General features: G+C 41.1%; 2 protein-coding genes across 2 annotated transcripts in view; one reads left to right on the top strand and one right to left on the bottom strand.

Annotated features, from left to right (window-relative positions):
• LOC137997516 (ack-related non-receptor tyrosine kinase-like) overlaps nucleotides 1–3,319 on the top strand; it is a 33,072-nt gene extending 29,753 nt beyond the window's left edge. The window contains exon 12 of the mRNA XM_068843562.1: nucleotides 1–3,319. This exon is cut by the window's left edge and continues 681 nt beyond it. Within this exon, the coding sequence (XP_068699663.1) occupies nucleotides 1–329 (329 nt within the window). The 3' untranslated portion in view covers nucleotides 330–3,319.
• Nucleotides 3,320–7,650: 4,331 nt separating this feature from the next.
• LOC137996006 (uncharacterized protein YdhS-like) lies at nucleotides 7,651–9,556 on the bottom strand. Its single transcript, XM_068841447.1, is given in 2 exon segments — nucleotides 7,651–9,522; nucleotides 9,524–9,556. Coding segments are annotated over 2 exon segments (1,905 nt in total).
• Nucleotides 9,557–10,267: the final 711 nt, after the last annotated feature.

Below are 10,267 nucleotides of genomic sequence, written 5' to 3'. Positions count from 1 at the left end.
CAAAGACGCATAAACAAGAAGATGACCTGTCCGTATACAAAATCCCTCGTTCGATTCCAATGCAGCGCCACGTTGGACCAAATGTCAACGAGGCCAAAGTAGACGAATACGTCATTAAAAAGATTCAAGAAGAGTGTGGTGAGGATGTTGATCGAGGTGTGTGTTACAGTGCTTTTCATCAGTGTCAAGGAAACCTTGAAGAGGCTATCCTTATGGTGAAAGCGCAAAAGCTTTCCACGATCACAGGAGAGACTATTGACTTCTGTAAAAGGACATTGAAGCACTGTAGTCATAATATAGAACGTGCGGCAAACTATATATTTGGATAGGTTCAGAAAAAGCCAAGAAATTGAGATCCGAGTTTGAGCTGATGTTACATTACAGCTATAGATAGATTGAAGTGTCAAAAGACTACAGTATTTTCTTGAAATGTGTAGAATGAAAAACGGCCGCAAAGCACATTCACTATGGAGAGCGACATCAGTCTTAGAGAAGAATTCCTGGTTAGTGCGGCGCACGCTCTGTCTTTCTACGAGTTTAATTCAACCAAGAACTTTGGTCCCTGCGTTAATCTTAAGAAAGGTCAAACATCTAACAATCTCTACAACCGAAAACGTGTTAGAATAATCGATAATTCGTCACATTAACAGAAATTTAAATCATAAGATGATGTTTTGACAACAAGATTTGGCCAACATTTCTTGGTTTAAAACAGTACATATGTATTTTCCGTTCATAAAATTTCGGAATGAAAAATGGTAGAGTTGTTACAGTAGTACAGAATTATTAAATAAGTTACAGGGTTTTGATAATGGGAGAAACATATTCCATGTAAGAGCGATGAACAAGGATAAGTCAGTGAATACGCAGTTTTGTAACACTTCACTGTAGTTTCAGAGACAGTCCGGTGTCTTCATCAGGGGTCATCCAATGTTATGGCAAGAGCCTCTTCTATGCCACCAATTTGCTAAAAACGGAAAGGACGCAACTATCTCTAATAATCAGTGACCTTCTGAGCGCTAGCTTTCACTTCTAGTGTCACGTGACTTTTGATGTAAACAAACCTCGAAAGTTCGGACATCCGAGTAGATCGGACATATAACAAACAGTGAGATGGCGTGGCTAACAGATATGAAATGTTAGTGCTTTTTTTTGCATTGGACTTGGAAATGATGCAACAAAGACACTAGTCACTTCGATAATTAGCATTTGGTGAGGGACGCGGTAGTTTTACACTCCTACTTCGACAGGATTTATGGGGATGAGTCAGGTTTTGAACATCTTCGATCCCGAGGCGGACGGAAACGAAATGTATTCCTTGCATTTTGTTATTACGAATACCTCTGTCTAGGGTCGTCAAGCTATCGTACACGGTGCATAACAAATGAGACAAACTTGCCAAATCCTCACGTCTCGCAACTTCACAAAGCGTTTTTCGCCTTTCGTAACAGCGCATCGAAACTTATTCTTCTTCCGATACTATTCGCCTCCCTTGCCTTCTTCATTAAAAAACAAAAAAAGCCACACAGTCAATAGTGACCTCGTCATCTGGAGCAGCCTCAGCCATCCCGAGAAAAGACCAGAAAACGTGAGAAGACCTCGAAGACCTCGAATTACCGGTTTACAGATCGAAAAGTCGGGGGAAGCGGCTCATTGTCATTGGATGCAAAAACAATTACACTGTAGATTAACTGTAAAAAATTATGTAATCGTTTACCATTATGGCAAAATCTTAATCGACCTTTATAAACTTTACAGTTTTTTCAGGTTTGTTAGCTTACTTCTCGACCTTTATAGCTTACTGAACGTTACTGTGTTTTGTTTTGCAAAGTGTATTGACCTGTGTGAGGTATATAAGGCATGAGAGAGGAAATGAACGGTACCGCAAATACCAGTGAAGGACCTTCTTTTATCGAATACCGTCAGCCAAAATGATGAAAAACCACATACCGCCGGGCTATGATGATACCGCGATACCGCACGTAAAAATTTCAATTACCGAAATACCGCATGAAAAAAAGCTCAATACCGCAATACCGTAAACCCCAATACCCCCCTTCTTTTTACGTGTAACAGAAGCACACCTTTTAGTCGAGACCATTCTGCAACTCGCAATAAACGGTGGAAATGACTACTGTCTCTGATGCGGCTAATGAGCCACACTAAAATCGCTTTTATTCTGTTTTACTACCGAACTTAAAGTGAATATATATATATGGCAATTTTAATACACAAAGGTAAATTAATACTGCGAGGAATGCATTTCATTTCCGTCGTCAATCGCGTCCTTCACCATATGCTAACCATCGAAGTGACTAGTGTCTCTGTTGTATCATTTCCAAGTCCAACGCAAAAAGAAACTAACATTTCATATCCGCTTGGGCAGCAATATTGCCATCGTGAAAGTCACTATTACCAAATTGTGGAGAGCTTTTTGATTGGTGTGCAAATTTGCATACTCCAACATCAACAAGTAAGGCGGAAGTTTACTCTTAGTGAATATTGCTGCATTTTTGGTTGTCTCGTATATTTGGACTCGTATTTGGTCTGGTATTTGATTTGTATATGATTTCTATAGTATGATTTGTATATGATTTGGTCTCGTATTTTTAATGGACAGCCGTTATGGCCATCGTGGCAACCACTATGGCCAACTTGTGAAGATCTTTCTCATTTGCTTTGCGACCTGTTGATTGTGCAAAATTGGCATACTCTAGCACCAATATGTAACGCGGAAGATCAAATGTACAGCATATTTCTACTGTTTTGGTGATCTAGCGTATTAAAGGATTAGGTTTTGGACAGCGATATGGCCATCCCGAAAGGAACTGTTGCCAAATTGTGGAGAGCTATCTGACAAGTTATATAAAATTTGAATGCTGTAACGTCAATAAATAATGCGGAAGTGTACACGTAATGTATATTGCTGCTTTTTGGGTGACCTACTATATTGGAGGATTAGCTTTTGAACAGCAATATGGCCATCGTGAGAGGCACCGTTGCCAAATTGTGGAGAGCTTTCTGAGTTGTTATGGAAAATTTGCATACTCTACGTCGATATGTCACGCAGAAATTTACTTCTTTGTGTCATGATTGCTGCTATTTTATTGATTTCGCATACAGAGAATATTGCACGGTAGCGAGAAATATGAATTTTATGTTTGAGTGATATTGTTCTTGCCGCGAGAACATAAATTCGTATCTTCGAACTAACGTGTTTTCTTTTAATTTGTTATATGGACAATTATAAATGTACATGGTAGAGATTGAAAAGAAGGCTTTAATCCAAATACTGGGTATTAATACAAACTAGAAAAGATGGGAATCGTGACGTCATTGCTTAATTTTAATATGAGTACGCATGTTACGAAAAATACACCACTTGGATCCCTGATGTTGTGATCGTATTGATTCTACGAGTGTTTTAGTTCCCAAAATCCGGGACCAACCGACAATTTCGAATAGTAGGGAATTTAAGAAACGACGACGGCTACGACTACGGCAAGGCCACAAAGCAATAATATCATTGGTTAAAACAGCATAAATAATCGTGGTGCACGTGCAGCACGGATTTTAGCAAGTATCTCAGCGGTCCTCTGCATAACGACGACGAATAGTAGGGAATTTAAGAAACGACAACCGCTACGACTACGACAACGCCACAAAGCAATAATATCATTGGTTAAAACAGCATAAATAATCGTGCTGCACGTGCAGCACGGATTTTAGCAAGTATCTCAGCGGTCCTCTGCATAACGACGACGAATAGTAGGGAATTTAAGAAACGACAACGGCTACGACTACGACAACGCCACAAAGCAATAATATCATTGGTTAAAACAGCATAAATAATCGTGCTGCACGTGCAGCACGGATTTTAGCAAGTATCTCAGCGGTCCTCTGCATAACGACGACGTGAAATCACTAAATTTGAAGTTTTGACGACAACGTAAGCATGCAACAGAGAATATTTCATTCTCTATTTTAAATTTAAAACTGCTCGTACCAATTTATTTTTAGGATACTTCGCCCACATTGTAGGACGTGAACGAGACTGAATAATCGCGAAATACTTAAGATAGAGCCAAGTTATATTTTGAGGTGACGTTTTCGTCGACCGTCGCCGTTGTAGATCTTAAATTCCCTAGTACAGTACGAAAGACAACCCGAAAAAGGTCAATTTCATGGCGATATTCACCAGAGTTAGACGGATGTTATTGGTATATTTCGATTTACTTCAAAATCACCATCATCATTTAAATAAGTCTCCTGCATTTAAATCACGCGCTCTGTAAACTTTGATTTGCCTGATGATGATTTTGAAGTAAATCGAAATATAGCAATCCGTCTAACTCTGGTGGATATCGCCATTAAATTGACTTTGTTCGGGTTGTCTTTCGTACTGTCTTAGTTCCCTTTCAAACACTTTCGTCCATATAATAAATTGGAGGATTGGGTTTGTGGACAGCTGTTAGGGGGGGGGGGGGGGAGGGGGTTGGGGGTGCTTTCATTTATTAGCGTTGTTTGAAACTTTATGTTGGTTTTCCCACCTCACTCCACTGACTTCAAAGCTGAATGAAGCAAAGGTACAAGTCTTTTATTTTGACACTAATTTAGCCAACCACACATGCTTCTACTCAATACTAGTCATTACGTGTGCAACTGAGCATTGCTTTATAAATACTCATCACGTGTTCGCTGGTTTTAAAGGTGACAGATACAGTATATTGTGCTTTTTGTGATGGTATGCAAGCTGCATTGTTGTTTCTAAGGATAAAGATGATTGTATACAAACATTTTAATACTGACAACAGCAGTTTAATGCATTTTAATGCATTAAACTGGTTGAGCTGTTCTGCTTTCACAGTTGGGTTGCTGTCATATGTATGAACAGGGGCACCCAACGACCAATTTGTCGTAAAATGTATTATTATACCCCAGTTAATGAAAATAAATGTTATTAAGGCATTTTCAGGTGTTTTTTAGTGTTGCTGGGAAAACATTATCTGTTCCTTTTTCCCAGCAAGACACACAAGAAATTTCCCAGCCAGCTACATAAAATTGGTCGGTTTCCCAGGTTTGTTTTAGTCGTCCTCAGTCTTCAGAGTTTCTACAACCAACTCGGCTAGAAAAAGTCAGTAATTCCCAGGCAAAACCTCTATCAATAACAAAATTTCCCAGCCAGCTCATCGAAACACCTGTATGTTTGCCAGCCAGCAAGATTCCTCTGGGGAACAGATAATGTGAGGAACAGATTCGTTGGATCCCCCTGAATGTGAGGAACAGATTCGTTGGGTGCCCCTGTATGAAGGAGAGGGAGAGCAGGGGGTTGGGAGGGTAGTTGAGTTGAGATATAATGCTGGATAAAGTGGAAGGGTTATGTATTGGTTGCCATTGCTATATAGAAGGGGGTTGGGTATGAAGGACTTTCCATATAATTTTGCCAAGCCCCCCCCCCCCTCCCATGCGCTAATAAATCAAACCCTCCTTATGGCCATCGCGAAAGGCACTATGGCCAAGATGTGGAGAGAATGCTGATTAGTAAGGTAAGCGCTTTCCGAGCCAATGGCCCAACACGCCGGTGCTTATCCCAGCTTTCCGTTTTAACTCCCCCCTGGATGGGATGCTAGTCCATCGCAGGGTTACCCCCAGCATTTCGCCGGTACCCATTTATACACCTGGGTGAAGAGAGGCACCATGGGAGTAAATTTAAAGTGTCTTGCCCAAGAACAAAACACAAGGTCCCAGCCAGAACCCGAACCCGAACCACTCGCTCCGGAAGTGTGCACACTATCCATAGGGCACCGCGCCTCCCACGACCAAAATTCTGTTTTTTTTACTAAATGGAATCCCAGTCGGAAAATGGGTGAAATTTTTTTGTTTTGTTTTTTTTTTCCGTGTCGGGAAAAGTCTTTCCTATCACTCCCCAATCTCGACCCCAGAGCTCTTCTCTTGACTGAGGGAGAGAAGAGCTCCTTGTGTCGATCCAAGGCTCTGGTGACGAAAATGATCACTCCCTAAGTGGTGTCTTTGTGTGTAGAGTCTTCTGCGCGTATTTTGGTAGGATTTCAGCGGGTAGTTTCTCTGGTTGACACAGTAGAATATTTCATTAACATGCAATGGCGTCAAAGATTGAAACGCAAGTGGCGTTTTGGAGGATCTTTAAACAAAATTTACCCTTATGGAGGTAAAGTGGATAAACAAGACAGGCGGTGAAAAATAAATATATGGAATCTTGAAAGCGGCGAGTAATGGACTTCGACAACAATCTTTCGCCCGTCGAGCCGTAATCAAAGTGAGCTGTGTGCAACACTGAAATCAAATGGAAAATTCTCTAGTAACTTATAGGTTTAACAAAGACAGAAAAAGAATTAAACAACTTGAGTGGATCTGTGATCTCTGTTGCCTGGCTTATTTATATTTATTTGTACTCAATTCTGCACAGTCTTCCGGTAACAATTGGAAATTTCACTAACTTTTTTTAGTCAAAAATTATTTGAAAGAAAGCTTGTTGCCCATTTTTGCTTGATAATTCAAGTAAATGGTTATTCAGTAAAAGGGTTTGATGCTGAACAGTTTGTTGGCAGCTTGTTTGCACGCACGCAATGAAATGGAAAGTTTTTTTTTTCCCTGCAATAGCAAATATGTTGGTTTTTGTGAGATTTTTATGCCTTTCTGAATAGTGTTGTGTATTATCCAAGGTTAACTAATTTGCATATGTGGAATATTTCTCTCTTTTTGCCCCCACCCCCCTGATCAATGTTGCTAGGCAAAACAAAGCATGTCGAACCTGGGCTTATCAACATTGGTTGTAGTGGGGAGGGGGATGGCTAATAATGTGCGATATTGAGGACGTAGTGCGCAAAATAACCCCTGTTTTTAATATTCTCAACCCTTTTTGTCCAAGAGTGTAGATTCCTGAATAAAAAACTTCTTTGCAGAAGAGAAACGCTTGTTATATATATGCTTATACATCAGATGAATGAATAAAAAACTGACGAATATTCATAGGTGTTGAATTAGTAGAAACATCATGCATTATGGCGGAAACCGTTTCAAAGTAGAGCCTATTAGTAGGTGGAATGTTCGAAGCAATAAAGAAAGCTATTGTTGGGAGAGAAAATCAGACAAAGTGCTCGTTTTTGCAAGGTAAGGATCTTTTTAAAATCACGCTGAGCTTCCTGCCCCCAAACAAATATACTGTAAAGAGTGCAGGGAAATATCAGCGAGCGGAAAATGTGAAGATTGATTTTGGGCAAACCTGCTACAGCTATTGCCCCTCGGCGGACCATCCTATGTCAAAGTAGCAGGTTTTGCAGTAAAATTGTATTTCATGACTTCCATAATTTACTAGATTTTAGTTCCGGGAGAGGGAAATAATAACACTTTTAGAATAAAGCCAGAATCCCTATCTCTCACATCCTAAAATTTTAGTCCCAAGGTTAAATTTCTTCTTCGTTGATCGTGATGAAGACCTTGGACATTCGCTCTATTTAATTTGCGCGGCTAAGTTACCCTCAGGAATTAACTAGCCATCCGTAAATTAGCGTTGGATCATGCTCCATTCACTTTATAGTAAACATCAGGTTCAAGCCACCTCGTTCGATAAAGTGTTATACTACCCTTTCAGTGGCTTTAGTCAGACGACACTCATGCCCTGTGGGAATGCCACTTGTCCCATAGTACAAGGTCCCAGCCCTTAGTATTCACTAGCCATCCGTAAATTGGCGTTGGGTCATGCTCCACTTTAACATCACGTTCAAGCACGCCTCGTTTGATAAGGTCTGCCACTGCCCGTTCAGCGGCTGTTGTGACGACACTCATGTCCTGTGGGAATGCCACCTGTCCCATAGTAAAGGGTCCCATGTAATATATGGGAGGTGAAGGATCGTCAGTTCCAGGAACCAAGGAGAAATTGTTGATATCGATGAGGGCACCAGACGGGCGGAAATAATTGACCCCATTCCTTGTCACAACGTTTGGATGATCTCTATGATGGTGGGACTCCATGGCATTCCGGAAAGGGACCAAAATCTCTTTGATTAGTTTCGCGTTTCGTAGAGATATCGTCAAGGGGGAGAAATCTTTCCCAAACGCAGCATTCTGACCAGTGGCATCGATCATGACGTCATGATGGGCCTCACACGTGGTATCACCGTCCTGTTTCCATGACAGTTTGATGCCACTTTTATCTTCTGCTTCCTGAATTTCATAGTTTGTTCCAATCTTTTTTACTTCAAGGTAGCCGTCTTTCATGAGAGCCAGGATCTTTTCAGCATTTTGAACTGGGAAGGGACCAATAAGGAGGTGCAGTTCCGTCTTGATTTCTTCGAACCTGATGCGATCTTCGGCTGAAAAGTAGTTGAAGGCCTCGTCAAACACTGCGTAAGACTGATAAAAAACATTCTGAAGAAGTACAGGAACGCCAGTTTTCAGACTCTCTTTCGCTTCTTCGAGTTCTCGGCTTAATCTCTCGACCGGATCAGTTGTTTGCAGTAGCTTTCTCACTATAGTAGCCGCTTCTTCTAACGGCATCGTTTCCCAGCAGTCTGGCAGGTGCGGACGAAGTCGAGGAACTTCATCATAGACTTCTTTCTTTAGGAGATACCAGAAGTCATCCAGTGGAAGAAACCCGCCATTGGCTTCAATGATAGGAATAAAAAATGCAGGTGTTAGGTATTTGTGCTTGAAAATCTTGTTTACAACCACGCCCATCACTTGAGGGAGAATTGCCTTGCGTCCATACATTGTCATCTTGAATTCTTCGGCTCCTTGAAAAGGTACGAACTTCCAGTAGTCCTTGCCGTTTTGATGCATTGACTGAAATGACCCATTCTTTTTACTTAGAGTCAGCACAGCGTCTATTCCTGATAATGAACAGCCAAGTATCCCTGAGTTACCTCCAAGTTCGGTTCTGTTCTGGATGTCTCGTGGTGGAAAGGGTGAAGGAAGCCAGTGTGAAAAATTCGGAAACCTGTTGTAGGTCCAATGTCCTCTCGCAAGGAACAAGTTTCCAGCAAAGACTTTACTCTTCCTGTCAAGCTCAAGTTCATACCCAAACCTACCCAAAACATTTTTCGGTAGAACGGAAGTAACCTTTGTCAGGCGCCGAACATCCACTGTGAAGCCCTTATCTCTGAGCGCCATCACAAACTGACTGAAACGGTTGCTTAAATAGAGACCCACCACAAATCTTGGAAAAGGTTTATTTAACCAGGTTGGATTCTCGCTTGCTTCAATCCCCAGACTCACTCTGTACTCCGAAGGGAGGGAGCGTAACCAAAGCAGAAAGTCAGATCTTTCAGGTAATGGTATATAGGTGGCTGTGACCTGGGTACATCCGCCAGCGATATTAACTATGTGTTCAGGAATGGTCATGTATTTTGAGTATGGCATTCCTGGTCCTACGTCTTGACTAGACTCCACCACCAGAATACGGAATGGACCGTGCCCTTTAGGTATCATGTTTGAAGACATTTGGCCAAGCACAGACGTGCCATAGGCACCAGCTCCCACTATATATTGCGATATCATACACTGGGCCAGTTCCGTTCATCTTTGTTCGTAGTTCAGATACCCGTAATGATAGAAAGCAAAGTGAACGAGAATCAAATATAGGTGAAGAAAGACTCCTCAACACTTCTGCTGTTTCACCTCTTTATTTGGTGTTCTCGGGTCGACCTTACAGCTCTCGCTCAGCTAGTCCTATACAGCTCTTTTTATATGTTCTTCATCTGACTGAACAAGAAATTGCTAATCGATATCACACGTCAAAATGACGCCTGCGAGACGCACTAGGTCTGTGCGTCAGCACATTAACATACTTTTTCCACTACAAAGAAAATCGTTTGTCTTGACGGGATCTTACAGGTTTGTCAACATCAGACTAGCACGAACGGAGTATGACAATTTACAAGAAACGAGTTAATATCTAGAATCAAGTTACACAGCAAATTTACAGAGAAAATGACGATTTATGATTATTACATAACAAAGCTAAAATAAATAGACAAAAGAAGGAAAGGACGAGCTTAAGCGTCGCCTTTTCCATAAATTTATCTGGCACACATGTTCCAGGAAAAACAGGACAATAACTACAATTACAGGCGTTATTTTTAATTACTTAGAAATATTAGAATATAGATTAAAACACTTATTGAAAACTCCAAAAGAGACCGCTATTGTCATGAATGCGATCTGGAAGCGCGAGAACAAGTCAAAAGGCCCAGAGGTGAACTGAAAATAAGTTGCTTCCAAAAATGTAGTA

Source organism: Montipora foliosa, chromosome 3 (genome assembly GCF_036669935.1).
Source record: "Montipora foliosa isolate CH-2021 chromosome 3, ASM3666993v2, whole genome shotgun sequence".
Classification (NCBI taxonomy): Eukaryota; Metazoa; Cnidaria; class Anthozoa; order Scleractinia; family Acroporidae; genus Montipora; species Montipora foliosa.
This window is presented reverse-complemented; position numbering and strand designations above follow the sequence as displayed.